At 38.7% G+C, this 27,543-nt stretch overlaps 1 protein-coding gene across 4 annotated transcripts in view; it reads right to left on the bottom strand.

The window, feature by feature from the left end:
• MYO3B (myosin IIIB) overlaps positions 1–25,466 on the bottom strand; it is a 197,205-nt gene extending 171,739 nt beyond the window's left edge. For 3 of the 4 annotated variants that reach the window (XM_027462192.3, XM_072040920.1, XM_038182242.2), the window contains exon 1: positions 1,937–2,025. In XM_027462192.3, coding sequence (XP_027317993.1) covers positions 1,937–1,995 — 59 coding nt within the window. In that variant the 5' untranslated portion in view covers positions 1,996–2,025. Of the gene's footprint in view, positions 1–1,936; positions 2,026–19,988; positions 20,029–20,236; positions 20,303–23,026; positions 23,158–25,061 lie in introns of those variants that run through there. The other variant, XM_027462191.3, reaches the window with a different exon arrangement.
• Positions 25,467–27,543: the final 2,077 nt, after the last annotated feature.

Raw genomic sequence — 27,543 nt, 5'->3', positions numbered from 1 at the left:
CACTTCTGTACTAAAGCAACAGTGTTATGATAAAGAAAAAAAATGCTGTCCTAACTTGAGAAGAAATCCAGATGGAATGACAAATGAAAACCAGGCAGAAAGATAAAAATCAATAAATAGAGAAATGCAAAGAAAACACTGAGGACCATTTCTCTCTTGATTTTTTGGATCATTTCTCTCTTGATTTGATGGATCAACTAGCACGTCGTTCCAAATGATTTCAAACACACACCTGAATTTTAAGGTTTGAGCCATTTCTTTTCTAAGCATATCTGATATCTGCAAACCTGCTTGAAATAACTTTCAAAAATCTACTCTCTCATTTACCTCTACAACATTTCCAGCATCAAAAACAACTATCTTACATGTGAAATTTAGTCAGAAAGAAATGTGAGCCTGAGTAGGGAAACTGAGAAGTTAAAAAAGAGCAAAGCAGCAACTGTTCAATCTAATTAAAGAAATAAATGTGCTTTCTGCTCATGATAGAGAAAAGAAGAACCTGCAATCGAATTCACATGCAGTGCAGATCTGTATAGCAGTATTCAAAAATGGAAGCATGTGTCCATTTGCCTGCTTTGTTCCTTTTCCAGAAGAATTAAACTTTTAAAATTCCTTTAGATGCCAAGGAAAAGCATTTACATTTTATTAAAGTAATTTACTATACAGAAGGCACAAAACATGACACAAAACATTTGGTTTCTTGACAAAAAAAAAAAAAAAGACGAGTGAAATAAAAGCTAGAGTTGATGGTCAATGTCATTAATCCGTTGAGGGTCAATAATGTAAGTTATTAGGACAGTTTCTCACTACTTGGATCCAATACATCATGCAGCAAATAAAGAACAGTATTTTGAATACGTACAGTCAGCATCTCAACAGAGAAGCAGGTCAATTGAAAGAATTCACCAAAATCAGTGAACAGACTGGACTACGTGCACTGAAAACAACAGCCTCAGAGATGTAGTTCCTGTTAAGCCAGCCTTAAGAGCAAGGTTTGCTTGGGGAGGGGGGAAGAATGCAAACATATGTGGGAACAGTTGCATATCAGGTTAGAGAAACAAACAAAAAACAAACATAAGAACATGTCATTTTAATGCTTTCAGAGAAATACTACAGTCGTTCATATGCAAAGACATAAAAGATGACTGCAAACTGTTTTGATGCAACCCACAAAAATAAATAAATAAATACAAACAAAATGCTGGTATTTCACTGTCACTGTAACCACTAGCCCATCACTCAGAATGTCCAGAAAATGATACATGGCACTCTTCGTACCAATGTAAAACAAACATCCAAGAAGACCTTAATGCTAAAATGCTAAAGCTGAAATGTCTTTAGAAAGAACTTTCTCCTTTCACTCCCTGCACATCAGGCCTCACACCTGTTCTGGGCTTTGAGCGATATACTATGGTGGCTTCTAGCTGTGAAAATCTTACCAATGGCCTCCCCAGAGAGAGCCTCAGCCTATCAGAGACCTACGGATTACAAGAATTTCATGATTTCTGCCACCAGATGGAGAAAACTTCTCAGTGGTTAAATCTGTTCCAAGTGGGCAAGCAAAATAGCCCACACCAGATGCTGAAAAATTACACTTTGGCAATTAACTCTATTGGCTGGGGAACATCTTACACAAAGCTATTTGTGGCTGCACACACACAAACTATTTGAGGAATGACTAGATGCCTACTGCATTCCACCAAACCCTGGTTTGCATACTGTAGAATAAAGCAGAGCAAAAGTAAAAGCAACTTGATGAAGTACAGACAAGCTGCTCTCTGGATAAAACAGGGGCAAATAGCACGACTGATTTATTTTATTTATTTATTTTGGTAAATAGGAGAGATAACACACTAATTTCAAAATAAATCCTGTAAGAGCTTACCAAGATAGACAAGAGCAAAACAAAAATTATTAACATAGTTCAGGTACTGACAAGGTTTCTCTCCGCTGTCCATGAAATGAAGCATCCTCCACCAAGAAAGCAGATTTCATGGGTTTCTCTGTAACACCAGGACTCTCTGAAAACCTTCAGCAGTTGGAACAAACTGAGTTAGACCACATACAAACTAAATTTTTCTGATGGAAAATTCATAAATAACTTTTATGTCTATTTAAAGAAAATATCCCTGTGAGAATGGCATTAGAGTCAATAACTGTGTCTTATTACCACTTAATGGTAAGACAGACTACACATATTGTCTGATAATAAAAGCGTGGACATGGCACATGGTTTAGTGATAAGCCTCAGTAAGTCAGGTTGATGGTTGGACTTGATCTTGAAGGTCTTTTCCAACCAAGATGATTCTCAGAAAAGATAACGTAAAAGAAATAAGGTTATAGACAGTTCCCAAGTTATTTTGCTCCTCGTGGAGCACAGTTTTCTTCAATGGCTTTAAACGGTCCCAAAAATAACCATCTGGAAAATTACGTGGTATTTTGCTAGTCCTACTGTGATCCTCACTGTTGATTCACAAAGCTCAAATTATATTGTGAAAAGAAAAAAGAACCTACACGTTATAACTACACAGATATTTTATATGATGTAACTACTTCTGGAATAAAATCAACAATTTTTTTTGGAACATTTATTATTTCACAGCTATCTTTCACAGAAATCAAGAGGGACAAGAGGGACTCATAAGCAAGGAAAACAGTGCCAGGAATGGCTTAAGAATTACAGTTCTGTTTTCAGTACTGCCTTACTGAACTTTCATACAACAGTTATTTGCCTATTGCCTTCCAACAGGCACCCTTTTTCTAGTTCACTGTAAAAAGAGATATCCACATAGGTTTTGAAATTAGTAACAGCCTCACTCCAGCCTGGTGCTTATACAGTGGTGGTATACAGCACTAGACAGTTTTGAATTCTGACATAGCTTGAAGGGACATAATAGCACTTCCAGTCAATATTAGTGAAACAATCAAACATCCTGTTTCCATATGAACAATTCTTGCACACTACTAATTTCTCAGCATTCTGTTTGTTGAATCCCTCTGCACCTCTTGTGAAACAGCTAGCTAATACTCTTATAGCATCTACACAAATGGTGGAAGAATGAGAACACTGTCCTCAGACATATTTCACTATTTGTAAGGAGCTCAATATTGCTTCCATACTAAACGAATAACCCACAGACAGAAGAATTCAGAAGGCAAAGTTGACATAATCAGCTATGGCTTCAGCCAGCCATGACAGCCCCTATTCTGCTGGCTACTGATGGTCACACCAGGCCAGCTACCTGAGAAGCAATTGTTAGGGGAATTAACGAACCACTGAAAGGCATAAGAAAATCAATAGTCAGAACAGCTTCCTCTGCTAGTCTCCTCCCGCTGTTCCTCACTGGCTAGGTTAAAACAAAGAAGATGTCAATATCCTGAAACAAGCAAACAAATGAATCTATCAACACACCATCCTGTAACTGTTCTCAAGTAGTCACAGAAAAGGGCATTGCAGAATGTCCTGTGCGCTTTTCTCTAGGGGATGAAGGTCAGTGACGGAAGCAGACGGAAAAAGATAGAAGTATGTTCAAAAGCTGTTATTGATGCTATACAACGTATGAACAAAAAGGACCATACTTCAATTGATCACGTTGTTTCACTAGGCCAACAGGAGAAAAAAGATAGGACAGTCAGCAACACAACTGCTATTATTTATAGATGAAAGGTAGGTCCCTGAAAACACCCCTACTAAATTCAGTCCACAGAACAAGCCTCTGTTGATTACAGAAATCATCAAACAGACTCTGTGGGTGTTCAAAACGGAGACATAGGGGAAGTAACTGGGAAACATGTTCTTCTCCCTTTTCACATGCTCCAACTAAAACTTTTTAAACCTCTTACGAACTGTACTCACATACATTTTCTCTCACTACAAACAGTTCTAAAATATATTAAGGAATATCTTTGTTACTTTCTTTCCTTCTACATTCTTTTCATGGATGCATTGGATAACCTAAACTTTTAGAGTTGCAAGATCAGCCACAGGACCAGGACAGAGAGCGGACTGTGTCCAAAGGTAGTTCTGAGGAAAGTGTTGTGAATACTTGCTTCCTTGTCTTGTCCTTGCTGAGCTTGTTGTTATGTTTTCAGCCCATCATAGCATGAAACATAAATCATATTCTTGAGATTAACCATAAAATATTGCACACCAAACACAAACTGACATCATGGCAGAAAAATCTAAATGTCACTTCTTCATTCAGTTATATGGGTCCAGAAATAGAGAAAACTTGGTTAATGCCCAGCTGTGTTATCTGCTTCCACTTAGGGATCCTTGTAGTACAACACATACCTAAATTCTCCATAATGGATATTCCATTCCATCAAAAAAAAAAAAAAAAGCCCAAATGCATCATCATGTGGGTAAATGGGCATTTACTATCCATCTAGTAAAGATATGTGCCAGCCTGCTAAGTCAGTACAATAAATCTGACATTTCTGCAATACTTGAAATAGAAGATTAACAGCTTTTTTAATTGTATCCTGTGTAAGATTATAAGCTTAATTCAATTTGTTGGATCAAATGCTTGAGTCTAAAACAAAACTCTCCTGGAAGATCCTGGAAAATGCATATCAGAAAAAAAGTAGGTGCCTAATCCAGACAATTCAGTGCCATGTTTTCACTTAGATCATTGCATCATTATCTATTGCACTGTAATTTTTAAAGGAAATTCTTACTGCACATTATGTTTATGGGTAAAGCATTAATCTTTGTACAGGAATGCTTGATCATCTCTGTATCATTAATATAGATCAAACAGAAAAGACAACTACTCTGGGGAGAAAAATACATCCTCTGAATTAGCCATTTACGTAAGTGAACAGATCCAGAGTGCAGGTAGGCAAGGATAAAGTACAGCTTGGCCCCTGACCAGCTCTTCTGCAAATATAATGCAAAATATAATAATATAATTCTGCAGATATAATAACAGTAATAACTATTTGGTATGCATTTTCAGTCTTTCTTGGTGGCCCATGCCAGATCAGGAGACGTTGCTGATTCTGTTGCTGGGTCACAAAGCTGGGTCACTTACTTTACTCTAGAACTATTCGTCACCTCATCTTGCTAATCCCAAGTAAGCACACCACAATGCTCTTGAGAAAACTTCTACAAGCTTCAGGTAAACACTATCAGCATCTCCCTCAAAAATCATGTTCTACTTCCCAGAAATTCATTCTGATGCTTCTTTCTTATCCTGGACCCATGGCTTCGTGTTCGTTATAGGCTACTGCCTGTAACAGCCATACCAGTTGCCTTGACCTGAAGCCTCTTCCTTGCTGAAAGGAACATGCAAACGATGTGGCAGCAACCTTAAAGAGAGCTGCTTAGGCATGCACAGAATGGGGCTGCGCACTTTAAGTTTAATTAAATGCTGCCTCAATCAGCTACATAATCAAGGATGGAACAAGAAATCATAGAGGTTCTCTAGAGTAGGAAAGTCTTAAAGATGTGGGTGAACTGAAGCCACTACAATTTTTTAATAACAATGATCTCCAGTATCTCTGAAAATTTTGTGGGGCTTTGATTCTCTTCCATCTTCACTGATAGAACAAAAGTAAAAACTCTGAAAATTAGCAAGATGTATTATTAATGGCAAATGACACTGCCAGGGTTTCTGGAAGGTACTTTGTATTTAAAAATATATATATAATGTAACCAACAGAAAAAAATTGTATTAATTGGTGAAAGACCAAATGCTTTGCTAACACTCCTATTGCTGAAAAAAAAAAAAAAAATCACCTCCTGCACAGGGTAAACAAGGTATTTTTGAAGAGCTGTCCTAACCAGTAAGGTAAAGGGAACCGTGCTGCTGGTATATAAAATCTTCTACTGAAGGTTTCAGTACCCCTGAAAATAAACCTACTCATCATTCATGAGGAATTACAACACGTTTCATTTGTCTGACTGCTAAATTAATCAGTTCCATGTCTACAACTCTGATCACCAAATGTTAAATAAGATGGTCTACCTAGCCAGTTATCATGATAAAATCAGTAACTATTACATTATAAATACAACAATAAACAACAGAAAGACCCACAAAATATTAAACAGGAATTATTATCCAGGATCAGATCCAAATTTCTGAAAGCCATTTACCAACTCAAACAGGAAGTTCTGATCAATGGCATTTCTATTGCAAAAATACTATTTATATTAGCCATCTGACCAGAATTCCAACAAACAAAATATACTAAGCAGTTACAAATGACTAACAGCTAACATATCAATTTCACCTCAGGCTGGGAACTCAGCATTAAAATGAAGTTTATAATCCCATGAGCCCATTCAGTTATAAACTGCAGGTGGCAAATCAAGTGACTACCGGCTACTGTCCCCATGTGTGAAAAATCAATACCTAAGAAGGTTTTCTCCACCTTCTCTGGCAGCAATTTAAGAGGGCAAACAAAACACATGTGTTAGCGTTAAAATGGAAGGTTGAAGGGCAATGAACAGAACCATGACCCTTAGACCAAAACCAGCCTTCTCACTGCAGTCTAACCACAAAAGCCTGAGATGCTTTGTGTACAGATGACCAAAAAAAATAATAATCTAAAACAGATGTAGGAGAACTGAAAGAAAACAACTGCAAACTTACATTAGCAACCTTCTTTCTGAAACCAGCTTTTATCAGATTTTTCTCCTGCTAAGGATATTGGAGTTCTTCAGAATTAAAATAGATTCCTCCCAGGGAGCACCCGTATCTGCCAGTGCTGCGCAGAACCATGTGTTCTGCATGCTACTTCCCATGTCCCGTACTAGACAATACACTGCGTGTTAGCTTAAGTTGCTGTCACAGAGGGTACAGATAAACTGGTTGAATCCTAGCAGCTTCACTTCGTTAATGCTAAAGATCAGTGTGACACTAATTGATCCTGAGCCTGATCTATTTATCAAGTCTTTTACATGCTGAAGCTGAAGAATTAAAGCCACTTGGTCATTCACAGAGAGTGAGCAACAGAACTGCTCAGTTTTTTTGAAGGGATATTCCTACTGTTTCACAATATACTTTAATTGTATAATGTAATCAATCATAATTCATCACCATAGTGCTCCAGTATCACTTTTACAGCAGTTTTATTCTAATGAGGATTTTACAGAACATTCTCCTATATCCATAAGAAAAATAATAATAAACTGTTAACTGTGATACAAAGAGCAGTTCTCAGTGCTGACAATGACTCTTGCTTAAGATGAAGTATTTTCATCAGTAAGCTAGTTGTTATGCATTACCAGCATGTGTGCAGTAGCCTACCGTGACACCAATTTGCATAATTTCTCTTCTCTAACAGGCTTCAAAAATAATAATAGGCATATGAGATAGAATCTATTAATTTTAAACTTCCTTCAGCAGCTATCTTTATGGAGCGGTTATCAAAAGAACCTTTAAAGAATTAAGTTTAATAAATTATAAATGTATTATTCGGGTTATACTATCTGGGCCGATAACCATCTAAGTTGAATTCAGTAACAAAGACCAAAGCAAATCCACAAGCAATTTGTTCAACATGTTTCCAGAAGAAAAGTCTTACAAAAATTGCAGGACAATGTCAGTGTCTGCTGCTGTTCACAGTTAATTATTGAACTTGAAAATCAGTTAAAGATTTTAGGGTACAGATACATAAAAGAGAAGGACAGATAGCAATACGTATACGAGCTGCTCTGAGTTGTTATACCTATATACAATATTTAATATTGCCTTAATCTACAGCAAGAAACAAAGACAACTTTGTTTTTTTGCTGGTCTGAACCCCAAAGAAAGACATTACCATTTGTTAATATTTTAGGCAAGCAGAAAAATTCATATGTCAGCAAACTCTGATGGGAAGCTAGCTTTGGAAAGGAAAGTGAAAATAGCTTTCCACACTAACATAATAACCGATGAATCTCTTCTCATTTCCATGACTTCTGTATTTGTATACTCTGATCTGCATAACAAACAACACTGCTGCAACACCATGATTCTCCCAGATACTAACCTGATAAGAAATCGCACTTTGTGATTGCAAAGACGAATTTAGATCTGGGTGCACTTTATTATACATTCTGATACATGGTCACCAGTAAGAAAGACCTGATTTGTCTTTATTGTAGAAGAGAAGATGCCTGAATATCTACCACAATTTACATATGGGCCTAATCTCCACTAATACAAAAACACATTACCAAAGTACTCAGCCATCCATTGAGGAAAAGGGGACAAGCACCTTGGGAGAAACAACAGATGCCAACACGAACATGAGCAAAAACTCTCAGAGCTTGCTCCTGCCAGGTATTACACACTGAGAAGCACTAATCAATTTCAATCCCTACTGATTCAGGGGATTTGGCAGAGATTAACACCTGCAAAAGCTGTGATCTTGAAGAGAGAACAATTTAGTAATAAAAAATAAAATAAAATAAAATAAAATAAAATAAAATAAAATAAAATAAAATAAAATAAAATAAAATAAAATAAAATAAAATAAAATAAAATAAAATAAAATCCATGAACTTTCAGAACAGAATTTAAACACAACACAAAACAAAGAAACAAAGCAGCCTCTTTTCGGAGTTCAACTCCTGGACTGCTGCAAGCACTCCTGAAGAAGGTTAGGAGAGTTACAAAGATAAAATGTGGCTCATAAGGATGGTTTACTATGCACTGGGTACAACAACTATCACCTGGAAAAAACAGCCTTTAGCAGTTCAGTAACAGCTATTCAGTTTTATTTTACATACTGTTCAGTTTAAGGTACAGCTCTGTGTTCAATACTGTAGACTTTCAGAACTTGAGAACTATTTTGTGACACCATTCAACAAACACAGAAGATAGATAGATAGATAGAGGGCACTGGGCCTGTTCAGCCTGGAGAAGAGGAGGCTGAGGGGAGACCTCATCGCAGTCTACAACTTCCTCGTAAGGGGGTGTCGAGAGGCAGGAGACCTTTTCTCCATTAACACCAGCGACAGGACCCGCGGGAACGGGGTTAAGCTGAGGCAGGGGAAGTTTAGGCTTGACATCAGGAGGGGGTTCTTCACAGAGAGAGTGGTTGCACACTGGAACAGGCTCCCCAGGGAAGTGGTCACTGCACCGAGCCTGACTGAATTTAAGAAGAGATTGGACTGTGCACTTAGTCACATGGTCTGAACTTCTGGGTAGACCTGTGCGGTGTCAAGAGTTGGACTTGATGATCCTTAAGGGTCCCTTCCAACTCAGGATATTCTATGATTCTGTGATTCTATGATAATATACCCCTAGGTCACCACAAGCAGCGCTGAACTGGGAAGTCAGTTGAGACTTTCACCATAGAAGTAAATGAGACTGCATGCTCAATATGCACAGGATGCAGCGCTATGTTTGCATCACATTTTTAACAAAACTATGACCTACAGACATTACGTTCTACTACGTCACAGAGCAATAGGTCATCTTCCACAATGAGAATACCCACTGCAAACAACCCCAGTTCCTACCTTCTGTTGAATCTAAGAGTATCTACTAAAAGAGCAAAGCTTGAAAGAGAGTAAAAGCATGATAAACAAAACAGCAATTGACACCATCCAGTCAAGAAAGATACAGAGCGATGTGTTGTAAGGATCTTACTGTAGGATGCTCCTGTTACTAGATAGCATTATAAAGTGTTTACATTTCAAGTACAATTGAGTTGGAAGAACTCATGAGATACTTTTGACTGTAACTCATGTCCTTACCACACAAGCCATATTTATACAAGCTTCAGGTTCTCTGTTTATATTTGGACAAATTAGTACTTGACTCAGAGATATACTGGAAGGTACCACCTACACAGACATTTCCAGCATCTTTCTGAAGATTACAGCAACATTATACTTGATAGTCTGCTGGAATATCCACACAGAATCCTCACTGCCTGTCCCCAGGTCACTGCAGACAGACAATCCCATGGACTGGTACGTTTATAAGTGTCCCTTGAGGCTCAGCGCGTGTTTATATTGGCCTCGCTGTCTGCTCCTGTCACAGAAATGCGACCTGTGGACCAGCTCCGCTAGCTGCACAGGTATGCTGGCAGCTCTTTCCTGGTGCCCTGACATCCTCTTGCAGTGCTCTGCAATAAGGGTATGTATACTTACAACATGGAACACTTCAATACGCAGACTTAACAGGGTTTCTGAAGACCGCTTTAATTTAGCTATTACATGGAGCATAAATGCACAGTTGAAACAATAAACATCTTGTCATAAAAATTCCCTGTCTCCGCTTTCTGATGTTGCAAATTCTTTCACCTTAACCCACTATACTCAGGAGTCCTCAACATCTTCTTTCAAACTTGTACCATTCGCTCTGAAGCACCATGGATCTTTTATAAGTCACTCCTCCCGATCTCAGTAGCAAGCACCCTTTTGTGAACAGAAAGGCTGATTTTCCTTTAAAACAGCTGGTAATTATCTTTGTCCCTTAATCTCTCAGCCTTCATCCTTAGACAGTTCCTCTTCAACCCCAATGTGTAACCAAAACCTCCCACTGAAGTCTGCCTCCCAGTTTAAGCTTAAGGCTTCATATCTGACTTGTCACATGGATTATTCAACACATTTAAAGCCATTCATTCATCAGAATTTTCTTCTTTATTAGCTTTTGGCAGGTACAAGGTTTATTTCAAACAATCCACAGAAGCAAAAGTAGATCAGACAATGCAAAAACACCCCCATCTAAATCATGCTTGTAGCCCGAGAAACTTAGACACAAACTTCCCAACATCAAACTGAAATCATATACTGCATGGAGATTCCCTAAATTGTCCAAACTGTCAATATGCTCACATTATATACACATTTCTGTAAAAGAACTTTCCTCACACCACTACTATTCACACATTAGAAGGTTTGTTGAATAGTCTAGAACACCAACAGTTGCATCAAAAAGATAATCCCGTGGGGGTGTTCCAGTAAAAACAGTATTTTGTGCTGCTTTTTGGAAATTGCCATATCTGACTGATATCCTTGTTGTATCAATTGTGCAAAGGTAATTTTCTACAATGAATTATTCATTTCCTATTGTTATCGGACATCTGAGATAGTCATAAATATTTATACGACCAGTTAATTCACTAATGAAAACTGAACTCCTTCTAAAAATGGGATGTTATCTCAGAGGAATGCTGACCTAATGTTATGCTTAACCTTTACATTAGTGAAGCCAACTACCATATGGGATGCAATTACAGGAGCTGGAAAAAAATATTTTGAAGGCAGGGCATAGGAACAGGTTAACATATCAGGACAGAACAATATTGTCTGTACCCTAGAAATATTATTCCACTTTTCCCTATCTCTAATTTCCCAGTTTGTAAAATTGGGAATAACATTCTCTACCCTTACACTCTTCTTGCAATCCTTGGGTTTCTCACTACCATTCCAGAGAGGTTTCCTCTTCAGAAATAGAAATATCTCTTTGTTTTAGACATTGAGTTATTGGTTTGTGCATTTGCTTCTGCAACTTCATTATCGTTCACAACCACTAAGAAATGTTTTGGGCTGCTAGCTGCCTGAGAGTAGTTCACTACCACCTACAGATTGCAAGAGCCCACAGGCACAAATTCCTTGGAGTTAGCCGGCTGTATTGATATCATCCTTCACTCAAACCAGGTCAATATAAGCTGCTAATAACAGGATTTATTTACTATAGCCACAGTAGACAACGCAGTTCACCAAGGTTTACAAAGTCACAAGAGAACAAATATTAAAAGACACAAGTCTATACCCATCTAGACTTAAATCAGCCTTAAAGGTTTCTCATATCTAATAATTTCACAGGTCTTTTTCAGCTTATATACCCTCACAGAAGAGAATCCTACTTCAGCAATCATTTTTGCTTTACAATCCATCCCTGTCTCTGGGATAACTCCTCTTTTTCCCCTTCCCTAAAACACAAACTACTACTCATTCATCTAAGAAGGGAGTAATTTGTTCTTTCCATCAAACTACTGCTTGCCACCTTCTGGAGAGGCTGATGTGAACAGTTTCACCTGCCCCTTAACCTACTTTGGTGATTACTCACATCTGACTGAACTTTTCACAAGCTGTCAGCCTCTTGCGAAGCATGACAGTAGCTGCTAAATCTCAGAAACAAGACTCTGTATACATTTACATTTTTTTATGTTTGTTATCTTATAAATTAACAACCATACTTCAAGGAGACACACTAATCAGGGTGTTTGTCTCGTTTAATTGTGTATTTAACAACAAATGTTGCTGGAGTTACTGGTTCAGCATACAATCCTATTTTTGAGGGATGTTGTAACAAAGCAGATCCAAGGCAGGGCTACAGATCCCTTGTCTAGTTCAGTCCACAACATGGGGGAAAACACTGCTGTCATGAGTCTGGAAGCAGAGGCACTACTGGGAATAGTAGAAAATTGTACAAATTACAAATACTTCTTTCCTCTTGTCACTGCTGAAAGAGATCATGAAAAGAGCTTTACAAAGACTGTTGATTTTAAAACTGCAAATTCATGTGTCTTATCTTCAGGGAAAAAGGATCTCAGACCTACTGTGATTTCAGTAATGATTCACTCAACTCCTGGGCTCTGGGAACACAAAAATGAGGAGGAAAATTGAGGAGCTGTAAACCATGGTTCATCCTGTACCTTCAACTACAGGATGCCAGTGAAAAGTAAAGAAAAACAGCTAGGTGATAGCAGATTCTGATGCAGTTTTTTCTAATTTACAATTTTCTGCTAATTCAGATGTAGAAAGGATATACAGTGCAGTGTTACAAAAACAGAAAGAATGAGGCACTCCATGTAAAAATTATAGCCATTGAAAATTCTCTCCATGTGTACAAAGAAAATAATGAAAATCCATGTCTGTCAAAAGATGAAGATACAATCATGCAAGTTTGGGAGTTATATAAGTCCCTGATAAAAGATCTTATCATAATTATTCAAAAGGAAAGTACTGCAAAATCCAGAATTACTCCTTGACAAGGCAATTAGATTTTGTCAGGAGGTGAAGTCATCCATGCCAGAATTAATCTTATCTTGAGTGGGTTGAACTCTGACACAGCAAAGGAATCCAAAACATACCAAGAAAAGAGACCTGCAGCAGAGAGAGAAGTAAGCTCTGACTTGAGCAAGATCAGCAGGCAAAACTGCATATCGAGTGTAAGAACCAGCACAGAACTGCTCAGCACATGAAAAGATACGTGAGAAGCACAATGGATTACATCATTTTGTGAAAGTCTGCAATGTGCCTGCTTCAGTCAGGAGCTGCATTTAACAAGAGCCCATTGTCCTTGGTCCCTACTTGAGCTAAATGACAGCTACGTACCCCAGTCATTAACACCCAGTCCCTAACCCATGGACTTGGTCTCCTGGCCAAACCCCTAAGCCTGCCTTGCTGCTACGGACTTGTCTGGCAGTCACTGGACGGTTGGCTAACCCCCAGCCAGACTATTTTTTCATGGTCTCTATTTTTACTTGCTTAAAGAAAGACTGATGAAGATATGCATGCTACAGCACTGCCTGTAATAAATGATAAATTTAAGAATTCACAGACTTTTAGACTAAACTTTAATGGTCATATCTTACACTAGATACTCTTTACATATAACATGCACATTCAAAAAAGGATGTGGTGTTTAATACACAAGATGCATATTTTGAGGTAAACAAACTTATTTTTTTTACGCATACATGTACATGCATAGAGTATGCAATCATTTGAGGACATAAGGATACATTGCTCTTCCTTAACTAAGTAGTTATTCAGACAACTAAGATTTAACTATGCAAAACCTCAAACTGTAAAGCTGAACCCTGTTTCAGAACCTGCTTTAAAAAATCACCTGCCCCAAAAATAACTTTCAAATTTTAGTTTTTTCTTCCTCCAATTAAATAAAAAGTTCTTCCAAAATTCTCATGACTTAGAATTTATTATTCAACAAAATTAGTCTTTGTCACAAATTATAAAATGATTCTGATTCTTTAAGTCTCTTAAGCTCATGGAAGTGTAGGACTACTTCCTCTGGCTGATGAAATATTCATACCCATTTGTCATCGGGACTTTAATAAGTAGGAATATAGCCTTTTCTCTTTTGTGCAATACAGAACTGACAAAGACCTTTCCTCCACTTAATTTTGAATGTTGGATTAAGATGCTTCCTGAAACACTCATATTAATTTCCCTTTCCTGTACACCACAGTAGAAGACATAAGTTAAAACTTTCTTAGAAAGATGACTCCGTATTTCAGGTACACAAATAAGGTTTATGTATTTGCACTATCCAAAGTTTACAGAAGTTTTCATTATTAAAACATCACACTTCCATTTTCTGCATCTCTTCAGATGGGCCATTGTTAAGACTCAGAGAAATCTGAATAATGTCCAGGTTAGACCACAGATCTATGTACAATGTTCATGGCATCCTTACAAGAAATAGCCCCAGTAGCATTAATCCTCACAATTTCTTTTGGCAGATATTCATGTTACTTTGAGGCTGTACTCCAGACAGTTTTTACTGATTTACAGATACTGATGTACAGACAGAAGAATCACTGGATGTAGCTTTCCCATACTACTACCCCTTACTTAATTACTTGTTTTAGGACAGAGTATGTATCTGTAACTGGCTGCATTCAGAACAGAAAAGCAGACAGGAAAGCAGGACAAAAAAGCTGAATTCTTAGAGGAAAAAATCATAGTAAATATTGGACTAACATTCCTAACTGGAATTCACATGACACTAACCTACTTAGTATCAGAACCATTCATATATTCCCTCAAATTCACTGACTATTGAAAGTCACAAAATTTTATAAGATCTGTACACTCATATTTATACCAAAACAGAAGCAAGATGTTATACAGTAACACTACCACTCCTAGTAGTCCTAAAGGCATGAAACTAAATACACAAAATGATAAAAACTGCCTACAAACGATCATTTGAAATTTTGTTTTTTTTAAAGAATATCTTTCCTCTGGTAATTTTCTATGTTTGTAGAAGATGTACAGGTTGGAAAATGAACCTGAAATATGACCAAAACACATTCATGCAAAAATGTAAGTTTTGAGCTCAGACAAAAACCGTCTTTCCATCTCATTTCAACAGCATGAGGAGCACATGGGTAACTGGGGAGAATAACCGATATAGTCCTTCTTATGAAAGATTGCAAGGATGGAGACCAACTGGATAATGAGAAAAAAGAGACAAGTGAAATTCCCAGTTACTGTACAAGCATGCTTGGGGGGGGGGGGGGGGGGGGAACAGGGGGGCAGACCAGAAACAAACCTGTTTCAGAAGAAAAGTATGATTTTATAGATCTAGAAAACATTCATGCACTGAATTCTTTCACTCTCTATCTAAGAGCGACTACAGCAAGGACCTCCTCCAGAGCCCCATCATGTAAAAAATCGTTTACTGAGCCTTCACAGAGCTATAGTGCTGATTGCTGGATTGTTCTTCAGCCGCTTCAGCAGCTCTCACTCTACTACCAGATTCCTGACTTTCAAACACCTCATTTACAGCCTCCATATTGCTTCACTGAGCAGTGCTGATGGCTGGTTCTCAGTCGCAGAGGGTTTCCAGTTCCCCATGGTTTAAGATTATACTTCCAGTATAATCCTGCCTCATGTGCATGCCATCAGAGCTTCTGTCAGTGCTCCCTGAGGAGCTGTTTGTAGTTCTTTCTTCCCAAAAGATTAATATTCCCTTTATTTTCTTTCAGTCAACTTGCAGTAAAATGCAAATAAGAGTTGAACAGAAACTACCAAAATGCCTGAGTTTGTATACGCACAGGTTATCAGCAGTAAGTACAGGACAATCAGACAACAGAGAGAGCTCCTACTGCCAATCAAATAGAAGCTATGACTAACATTCTCCAGAGAACTCTGAGAATTGGAACTGACTCATATTTGGCAGCTAGAACCACTCCGTGACTTCCCACTTCAGGAGCACCTTGCCAATAATCAGGAGGAATGACTGCAGCATGGGGAGGCAAATCTGAGGAAGCCTTAAGATTTCTGGACCAAGAACAGTGCTTTGAGGAAGCAGCAGCATTGCAGCCTCGTTGAACATTTAGCACTGAAGGCTAAAACACTGTTTTTCCCATTTTGATTGTTGTGGAATTCATCAGTTTGCAAAAGACAGGCCCCTGGAAACTCTGACTTTCACATTTGGAAGCATCATCGTAATTTATGACAACAGTAGGGTGGGGTGGGGAGGGACACAACTCTGCCACAATTGTTTATAACTTTAAGGGCATTATCTGATTTAACAAGTACTCTGAACTGTATTCTTAGCATTCGTTTTACATGCATGCCCAGTCTTTCAGCCTGTCTTCTTCCTGCTCAGAGGGTAGTAATTCTTTGTTCCAAATGCCTTTCCACAACTGGGCAAAGGTGTTCATTTCACAGTGGCTAGTTAGCTGCTGTGAGGGGGTGTGAAACTAAGCATGTTGTCTCAGCAGTGCTGTTGAACTCAGTGAGGCTCTCGGCTGCAATCATATGCCACCATAAATGCCTTTTATCAAGCTATTAAGGCAGCCAGTTTCTGTGTTATGGCATATATATGATTACTGTCTGTCGTGATAGTCCTTCACTGTTGAAACTAGAAAGTGTCCAAACTACCACTAGTGAAAAGCAACTTACCCTATTTACACGATTCACTGCTCATCTCCTTTAGTTTATTATTAGATGTTTCTGCAGACCCTCCAAACCTTCTGCTAGCATAAATTGCCTCAGTTCCCTGGACCTATGACAGGAACACAAGCAGGGGAGCTGCATTAACCTTTCTATTTATTATCAGCTGCTAAACTTAGTCACTTCTTTGACACTAACACTGGTCCTTCCTCTACATCTGATCACAATATGCATGATCTTCCACACAGCAGACAGTTTAGTTTTATGATCATTTTTCATGAAGACAAGGATCTTGCCACGAAACATAGAGCATCATTCTATGTATCTTTTGCAAGCAAATTTAAAGTAGCATATTCAAAGTATTTTTTTTTTTCGAAAGAACGACCCACACAGCTAAAAAAACAAAAAAATCAATTAAATGAATGGAGGAATTTTCCACTGTAAATGTAATACAAATAATTTTTGAACAGGTTTCCAAGAGCACAACAAACTAAAGATGGGTTCTTTTAAAATACTCTGTAACTTTTTGAAGATACACTGTTCTTTCTTGAAGTCCTTTTTAATCACAGAAAATGTTTTGAATCTTGTAGCATAGCTACTGTATTTATCTCTTTTCATAATCTCCCCTGGCTTGTTTCTCAGAGCCATTAATTCAAAGCTCCATCTGCTACAGTTGCTCATACTGCAGGTGACATTTATGTTAGGTTTGTTTCCTCAGAAGAAAATGTATTAGAAAAAGTAGTCTGACAGGTCTTTATATCCACTTCACAGGCTGCACATAAAGTATAAAGATCACCCATGTAACTATTGACAGAAACGGTAGGAGAACAAGTGAAGACAACAAGATGTGCACCAAACATGCCCTCTTCTTACAAATGAGGTGGAATTAATTGCATCTATCATGCAGTCCTCCAGGAAGTTTAAAACACAGTGTGAAAAATGTACAAGGAGACAAGAAAACTGCCATCCCATTCTAAGCTTTTTACTTCTCCTGGTCTAGTTAACACAATCAGTCTGAGTTTATTCCACACACAGAAGAAAAATGTTAGCAACAGAAATATTACATACTTTGAATAACAGAAGTTGGGGCTTTTAATTTTTTTCTTTTCCTTTCAGAACAGCTTTTGCAAACAAATAACAAATAGGTCAGTAATAGGTTGTTTGGACATGATACAAAGATGACGGGATTGCTCCATGACAAGTGAAGTAACTAGATGATGGTTACATAGGCAGTATCTAGACTACTTAGCTGATATAATTAGAGATCAGAAACCTAAAAAATGACATATCTCACCCTATACCTCCAGGTTTTGCTGGCTAATCTCCTCAAAGTCAATTTTAAAGCAAATGCTTTGATGAGACGAGACAACAGAACCTGGGGTAAGCTGCTGAGCATTTGAAGGCAAACCATCTTCTACCAGCAAGAGTCTTGGTGTGTTCTGTGGACTGACCCTCAGGTCTTTATAACCCTAAGGAGGGGGACCCTTTGCAGGACACCTCCCTGACAACACGACATTACAAAGCTTTTACCAAGGCCTTCACAGGGTGCTGTTTGTTATGGATACTGAGCCCTCCTAAGGAACTGCTCCACAAAAACCTTCTGTCTCCTGACAGTCCACTGCAGAAAATAGCACACCTGGTGCAAGGAGACTACAGTTAGTGGACTCTTTGAGACTTCCACTCCTGAGTCCAATGGCAAGAATGGGGAAAAGCTGGGAAGGCAGCACAGACAAGGCACAACTTAACAGCTAGCAGCTTCTGTGACAGAGCTGGAACTGTGTCAAGGACAAAGTAAGGGCTTCACATGGTACTACAGCAGTCCATAGGTGTTAGGGCAGTCTTACCCAAAGGTATATCATTTCATCACTCCAAGATCTTCCATCTAGCCCCCAGAGTGTTTATACATTTGCAGGTCACACAGCATTTTGCAGAGGGAACCATGACATATAGTGCAGATCAATGTGCATTCTACTGATTTACTGATTTACAAATCTTGCAAAGACAGCTCTGTCAAAGACAGAGGCATCTGCTGGCTAACAGGAATCAGATCTTTTATATACATGGATAAGTGCCTACCCCTGCAAAAATCTAACTATATTTTGCTAATGTTTTGTGCTAATCTAAGTATATTTTGTCTTGCAAGAGTGAGGATCACCTTAGTGCGACAGCACCAACTGTTTTGTTATTAGCTCCATTACCACAATGTCTTAGAAAGAGCTACTCTTGTCACTACCAACATGCATATAGGCATGCAAGATCTTTAACTTAACACTTATATATGCAAATCCTTAGTTGGAACCTGTGTTGCCTTCAGCATTAATATTCTCAGTAAACTGATTTTTCTTTAAAAATAAATATTATTCAACCTGTGAGTTTCTTTTCACAATAGGTTGACACTGATGTAGATGTAGCCATGAATCTGGGGAGTAAGCTACTTTTTTTTTTTTTTTTTTAAGCAAAGAACTAAAACAGGAAAAAACATGCCATGAGTCGATTCTCCAGGCAGGAGGTATAATGAAAGCAGTACAGGCTGCATTCTTCACAGTCCATTCTTCCTTATAGCATTAAGGTTGCAAAAGCTTATTCTGCTTCCAATACTGTAGGCACTACCCATCATCAAAAACATCAACACTACAAACTCCTAACTCAAGACTAGCAGCTTTTAAGGTATGATTTATAACAATCATTCCTTTGAAGAAAATTAACAGGTAAAGCCTGCAGAAATTAAGCACTGTAGTTTCTCTCCAAGATGAGGCTGAAGACTTCCCTCAGAAATACAACTAAGATTTTTTCCAGCCACAGAGATCTGTATTTCATCATGCCATGTACCATACAGTTCAAAAGTCTTTGCTTAGCAAGTAGTTTCTGAACAGGAGTAGAAAGAGAAGTAGCTGAACAAGAAGACCACAATCACAAGGGCAGTTCTACCCTTCAGGAATGTTACAGAATGGGATTAACACTTCTAATGCAACCCAGGTCAAATACAGTTGTGCTGCCTTAAGTGCATGAAGGCCGCACTGAGATGCAAAGCAGAGTCAGTAACCAATGTTATTTTGAATACATGTTTTCAGTGAGCAATGTATTAGTCCTCTCACTATGGACTTGGTGTTACAATGAACCTGGGAGTCAGATATTTTGCCTAGCTTGACAGTTTTAATTTCATTGCTTGAGAAATCAATCAATCAATAAATAAAGGTTAAGAAATACAGCTGCAAGCAGAGCAAAACTTCATAGATACTAGCTGCCCATCTGGAATATAATTATGACACGTTAGCAGAATAAGACAAGGACTTACCTATTTTGTGGGAAGGGAGACAGAACAACACAATACTTTTGTTTTTCACAAAGATGCCATAGGAGATTAAGTACAAAAATTCTTTCTTACCTAATCCAGTTTGCTTCAGGACTTGCTGAGTTCTCAGATGCTGTAACAACAAACAAGAAAAAGTAAAAGCTTGACAGCTTTCAAGACACTTGAGATCTTTGGCATTTCTCCAGCTATTTCAAAGTAACAGGCTACCCAAGCAAACAGCTGTTGATACACAGGAGCCTGATTGCATGCAGTACGGTTCTGTTACAAAGCTATTAACAATAAAAGAGAATAAGGTGAAAAATTAAAGTTTGCATCCTTACCTGACATAGCTCCTGGTGGCCATATGCTGGACTCGGCAAAAGGTGCTGTCCCTCTGAGCAATAAACCTAGAACGGTTGAAGGCTGAATTATTAACAAGAACATGAGGAGTTCTCAAGCACATGATGAATGAAACAGAAATCCAAAACTTATAGCCTGATTTACTTTGTAAAGGGAACTTAAGAGAGTTTCCTGAATGCTCATTCAGTTGATCTATTTCAAATATACGACGGCACATGGAAAGAAGCAGCACGATGCTTTACTGCAGTGCAGGGTTAACGACGAACACAGTTCTCTAAATCATTTTCATAGTAATCTCTTACAAAGTGGAATTTGACTATAATGGAAATGGCTGACTTTTATTATATGGCTGTTGTATACGTTCCCATTCCCCTAGTTGCCTCTCTTCAGTCATTAGCAGCTAATGTGCTTCCAACGCTGTGTTTTGGCCTCCAGCTTTTTTGTACCTAAGACCATAGATGTGCTCTTCAAGCAGCTGATAATTGCACCGATACAGTCTCTAAGTTCATACAGTATTTCTGGTTTAAAATTGGGTCATCCAATTAACTTTGAATATGGCACAGCTGGAATGAAATCAATGATTTCTGGGCAAAGGCTGAAAGTTCTCTAACATAACTTTGTGTCTTTTGATACTGCTGATAGCAATTAGAAAGTAGCAACCAACATAAGAAGCCTTGCCAGGATGAAAGAAAAAATTGACATCAATTTCTTCTCTCAAGAGAATTTTCTAGTTCTTCTGTATTATGTTCTGCAGAATTCTTATTAATACTCGCAGTGCCGTGCAGCACACTCTAATGATCAGCACAGCTTTCAGGAAGTGACCTTATCTATTCAGAAACTCAGGTTCCTAATTCTAGGGGCGGGAGACACAGGACTTGTGAACATTAACATGGAAGTTGGACATTCAGACTGAAACTCACAGCAATGAGAACACAGGACCAGTATGTGGAGCCAGGAGATGGGCAACTCTGAGGAAATGGCCATACCTGAAACTCTGTCTATATGAGGGAAGCAACTCAGTGCCTCTGTGCAACTGGGACTGAGAGCCTCAACTTGCTTTCTCTATTTAAGTATCTTCCCCCTATTGAAAATCACTGCTCTCTATTGAAAATCACTGCTCTATCTTTTACCGTGCTCTGGGTTCTCTTCTGCACAAGCTTGTTTTATCACCTGGTCAAGTATTATTTCCAAAAAGTCTACTCTGGGTACCCAAAGCACAAGAACAAAAATAGAATCAAGAAAAAGGCAAAGTGCATTTCTTACACATTTGGTAGATAGGACATTAAAAGTTTGTATTTGAGAAGAAACAGTAAGTAACATATTGCAGTGACTTTAGGAAGTCTGTACAACTCACAGAATCACAGAATTTCTAGGTTGGAAGAGACCTCAAGGTCATCAAGTCCAACCTCTGACCTAACACTAACCATCTCGCAGACTTCAGAGAAAACTCGCAGACTTCAGAGAAAAAGGAAAAAAGCAATTGTGGGTAATAAGACAAAGTACTGAAGGGGAGAAACATGAAACTGAGACAAAGAAAGTAAAATAGGAATGGTGGAAATATGTAGAGCTTCACAGACACAGTAAGAGACACTTGATATAATGAGAACAAACTGTAAGGATCTGTAAGATTGAATTAGATGATAAACAAAGCAGGAGTGTAATCAGCAGGAGAAAAGTACATGTATAAGATATGAAGGAGAAACTGAAATTGGGATACGATGAGGAATTTTTTTTTTAATAACAAGTATAACAGGTATATATAACTAGTATAACTAGGTATAACTAGAAAAATTCAGACCTAGAAGTGCCGCCTATGGAAAAAAAAAAAAATAGCAAGACTGGAAAGCGGCATCAGCACACATGTATGAACACCCAAGAGACAAATTGAATCCCAGGTTTGAATGTCAGTCAAATGGCTGCCTTTCACATTCAGACACACATAAGCTGAATAACCAGTTCTGCTTCCTATGAGTAAAACCCTGCTAAATAAAAGATAGGAAGTGTGTATTTATTCATACAGGTGCTATCTGTTTTACAGAATACATAGTTTTCAGTTATTACACACAATGTGGGCATAATAATTCACTGCAGATTAAAAACAAACAGATTTTTTCAGCAAAATTAACAGCTTAATATATTGTTGAAGCTTTCAACTAAGAACTCTGAGCCACTGGAAATTAAATCCCTTTTAAGTGTTCCAGGTTGCTTACCACAAAAATTGATGGACCTAATGTAAGCATTACTGTGTGAATTGGAGGGGTAAATGATCCATAATAGTTCCTGCAGTAGTAGAGGTGTGAGCAGAAGACAGGCAGAGATGGAATTTTCTTGTGAACCACAGAAACTGTGTGTACAGTGAGAAAGGTCCACGCTCAGCCAAAAAATACACTGTCCTTGCAGAATGTTAGACAAACAGCTGCCTGAACTGATACTTGTAATTATGCCATTACCTCTGGTATGCTGAGCACATTCACCAATGTACCACTCACCTCCCTCCACAGTCAATATTTTACCATCAGCACAGGATGGAGGAAAAGAAAATTGATTTCAGTTACTTTAATTGTCATCAACCATAATGCCATCATGCTAAACTGGCAAACAACAAGACATTTTCCACAGCTTTACACTTTCTCCTCATAATCTGACCAATGAAGTAGTGTCTATAAGAACAGGAGGAGAAATTAAAGACGCAAAAATCATGTGCAGCTTTAACTCTTCCCTTATTCCAAGATGTTTTTATCATACATGCCCTACTACTAAAAACTACTCACCTGTCCAGTTTGCTTGGGGGTCTGTATGAGGTTTTTTTCTCCCTTCTTTTATCTTGCTAATCCTTAGGCTCTACCCTCATCACACTTTCTCTCTCTTGTATCTGCTTGGATTAGATCACAGGAATTTACCTCTAGAAGTGAAGAAAAAGTAAGTTTGTAAGAACTAACAGAAAAGAAGCTACAGCTACAAACACACAGAAGAGAAGTTACAGCTACAAACACACAGTATCATGCTAAGTGATGTTCAAATGACAGTTTAAAACTATGGCTAGAAAAAAGAAAAAAATCACTGGACGATTTTTCTTAAGCAGAACAAAAGCAAACCAATACCAGAATTTTCAGTATTTCAAAACACTTTCCTGAAGATAAACATTCTTTGATGACCCTCATAGCACTCACTGCACAGTCTACAAACACTTTGTTCGTTATTCTCTTCTCCTTCACTTCCTCTGTGACAGAAGGCTGGTAAAGGCTCTGTTTTTCTGCAATACAGAATGTTTCTCTTTCTCAGGACAAGCTTGCACTCAGGAGTCCTTTGTTAGCGAGCTGCTCCAGCCATTAGCACAGCAAGAATCATTGTCTTTGTCCACTGAACTTTTTATTCTGAATGCATTTGGCAAAAACACTGCAAAATTGGTCCTGGCAGCTCTTAAAGCAACTGAACAGCTACTGTGCTTCCACTAAATCTCTCATCCCTGTAGTTATAAAGCCAAGAATATAGGTATGTTTCTTCTTTGGACGATACTGGAAAAATCATTTACTGTGCACATACATCAACAGGACAACACATGGGTCTGAGGAAGGAATCATACAGCTGTCCTCACTCTCCAATGCACAACAGTGTATCACTGCACATAATATTCCTATAGGCGCTTAAGCACAGAGCACCATGTGCAGCAAGCATCAAAACAAGAGTGTGAAAAAGTTCGTATTTTCCCTGTTTCTGCAATGATCCATTTGCACTTAAACTAAGTTCAAAAGAGTCTGACCTGGCTTGTACCTGTAACCTGTAGTCACCTTGCTTCTAGACAGACTACCATATGAAAATATTAGCCTGGGAGAAAACTTGGTCTGCTTTGTGCTAGTCACATTTTTATTTTTGGAACAGAACTTGGGTGAACTCTTCTATTTTTAGTTAATATGCTATACTGCCAATAGCCTACATTGACTTGAATAAACACTAGAGGATTTAAGGATATGATGTCAGAAAAAACAATCCATTAGTGTGAAATCATACATCAGGAATTAAGTGGACTTCAATTCTGTGGTGGACTTTAATTCTAGGGTCTAAAAAAAAAAAAAAAGAGGTTTGACGTATTTTTGGAATACATTCCACAAGACTCAACAGTTAAAAAAGACATAACCAATTCACTGTTTTTGCCAGAAAAACCTCAGTAACTACATCTGGTTAGCTGACGCTTAACCAGTATTAAACATCTTCATACAGGAATAGCTTTTAACTTAATTATTTCAAAGTATCTCAAAACAAAATACTGATCCTTGGTTTTCAATATGGAATGAAATTGGAATTTTAGAATGGAGATTTTGAAGGGAAGAATGAAGTGAATAATTAGCTTTTAAATATTAAAACTAAAAACTATTTTGTATTTATACAGAACAGAATGTTTAGAGAAGTAACTAGAAAGACATTTTATAGGTTCTCAATTTGCGTGTAGTATTGCCTGAAGATGTTACCTTTTCTTAAATAATTACCTGTCTATGTACCAGGGAGGAAGAAAAATACACATGTATCAGTTTAAAGGAACGAAACAAATATCGTACTACTTGCAAACCATATCACAGTTCATTATTAAGTAGCAGGTCACTCACAGAAGTGCTCTAGAGCAAGTCGGGCCTGCCTTGGTACTTAGGGAACATGTACGTTCCTTCAGTTGTTCATGGCTTTGCCCTGATGTGCCTGACTCCTGTCACACTTCTCAGATTGTAGAAACCACGGAGGGTTTTTGTATTCGAGTATTGCTTTCATATACACTTTGGAAAACACAGCTGGCAGCGACCTGCAGGGGCAAGCTACCTGCACAACCGCCGCAGATTTGCTTGGTGGACACAAGCGCCGCGGCCTTCTGAGGGGAGGGCACCGGGGTAAAAACGAGATGCCGGCAGCAGGGCCGAGCTGTGGCGGCGCAGCCCCCTCAGGGTTACCTCACAGCCCACAGCCCCAGCCCGCCTCGCAGCGCCAGCGCACTGCGGGGCACACGACGGCCGCCATTTCGAAGCCCGGCTCCGCTGAGGCGCGATTCCCGCTCCCACCGCCCCATCCGCGGCGGGGTGGCCCCGCGGGCCTGAGGAGCTGGCAGAAGCGGAGCTTCGCGTCCATCCGCCCCGCCTCGCCTCACACAGGTGAGGGGAGTCGCAGTGCTGCGAGGCGCTGGCGGGGCCGCCCCGCTCCGAGGCGGGAGGAGCGTTCCCGCCTCTGGCCGCAGCCTTGGGCGGGAAATTACCTCAGAGCGGTAACGGCTGCGGAGCGCGGGAAGGGCCCGGGGGCTCTCAGGAAAGATCGATTAAACACCGTAAAAGAAAAGCGATGTTTAGTGAGGTGTTAAAGAAGTAGTTAGAGCAAGAAATGCGTATAAATGTATAGTTTTGCACTTCTTTCAGTGACACTTACTAAACACCGTGGTAGTCTCTGTGTCTGCTGCACTGCCCAAAACAAAAAAGAGCACAGGTCCCTCTGCACTTTGGGAAGTTGTTCTGGTGAAAGAAATGCCTTATAAAGCTTTCCTCTTATCTTTGAGCCCATTGTGCATAGCTGTACTGGGGCTTAGCCATGATCATTTTTTCAGATTATTTCTGGTTGCCTGATCTGCAGAAATTCGGATAGGTACGCTGATACACTTTTCCTTGTTTGAAAAAACAAACAAACAGGAGGCTGTTCAATTGCTCTCAGTGTGCCAGTACTTTTTTTCAAGCCAGCATGTCCTCAGGGCTCCTTGCTCACCTTCCCCTACCAATCTCAGCATAAGCATTTTGCCAGCTAATTGCAACCACCCTCTGCTTCTTCCACAGGGTGTTTTTTTTTTTAATCTGTCTCACATGCTTAGAGATCCATAAACTGAGCAGACCTATTTTCATAGTCAAAAACATGCAGTTCAGCTCTGCGTTTCCAGGGTCTGTGTTTTGGGTGACAATTCCTATCATTCTAATTATTCTGTTACGAATAAAGAGCAAGTACTGTATTCATCAACTTCAGTCAGGTCTGGCTCACTCCAGCATCCAATATAACTGTAAATGTGAAAGCGCTGTATCGGCTCTCATCTCTATTTCTTTGGACTAACAAAGAGTCTGTAAGTCATATTTTTAATTTAAGAAAAAAAAAAAAAGAGGTTCTTCCTGCACTCCCTTTCTCCATTGCTGCACCAATTTTGATTTAACAGACCAATAGTTTCTAACAGCGAAATGTCATCATTCTGACAATACTTTTTTTTAAAATCCTTTCTCTTGATTAGAAGGTTCTGAGCTTTGTAATCCTATCCACACGCATTTTTCTTGCATCCTAATAAGCTAATACAAAATAATCCTTTAGCAAAACTGAAAGTAACCGAAGGCAAACCTTGATTCAGATAGGAACATAGGTTATCAGCATTTTCTCTGAATTTAGCCCATGGCAGCATTAGAAAGAAACTGAGGTGATGTGACAGTTTTCAATAAGCTTTGCTGAGCAATGCTCCTTTTCATATTACCGTTGTTTTGTTGAATTCTTGTGCAGTGGTGTACGCAAAAACCTTCATCACAAGCCATTATTTTCTCTGTCCACAGTTGCAAAACTCCTGTAGTATAGAATTAAATAAATAGTATAATAACAAGTAACAGACAGCTCACACACCTAGTCAAGCTGACCCTCTCAGACAGCCAGCAGGCTTGTCTAAGGGGGATCCAAATGCCCTTATCCTACATGCCCTAAGTCTACAGAAGTTATACAAAATCATCCCTTTCAGCTGTGCAGTAAGTTCTAAAACATTGCTCTTTATTGTCTTGCATAAGAATCAAGCTATATTCAAGCAAAGATAACATCTGCGTGTAATAATCTTTACATCTTTCTTTAGGATTCTCAAGAATTCAGGAGCTCTGGGTATTCCTAGATTTCTCTCACAGTTTATGTGTTGGTTTTGAACTACAGAAACTTCCCTGATTATCGGTCTTCTGGCTGATAAAATCTAGACCTTTCTGAGCTCTGTTACAAAAGCTCATCCATAGTCATCCATATCTTCATCTTTTTTTTTTTTTCTTTTTCCCCTTTTCCATCTCTAGAATTTACCAGCTTGCTTTGTTCTGGTGATGATTTTTTTTTTTTATTGCCTTTTTCATTGGCTACTTGCATGCCAGCTAGAATGTTTCCAAACACTACCAGACTGTTCAACATACCTGTTTACAGTGAGGGTACAGTCACAATGGGTAACTACACTGTACTGGAGCTACATGAGTGGTGTGCTTGCAGACTTCATGTCATGTGGTAGATTTCCCAACAGACAATGGTTTTCCACAGTGCAGCAATTTTC

Source organism: Anas platyrhynchos, chromosome 7 (genome assembly GCF_047663525.1).
Source record: "Anas platyrhynchos isolate ZD024472 breed Pekin duck chromosome 7, IASCAAS_PekinDuck_T2T, whole genome shotgun sequence".
Lineage (NCBI taxonomy): Eukaryota > Metazoa > Chordata > Aves > Anseriformes > Anatidae > Anas > Anas platyrhynchos.
Note: the sequence above shows the minus strand (reverse complement) of the source record. Positions and strands in the feature narration are given on the sequence as shown.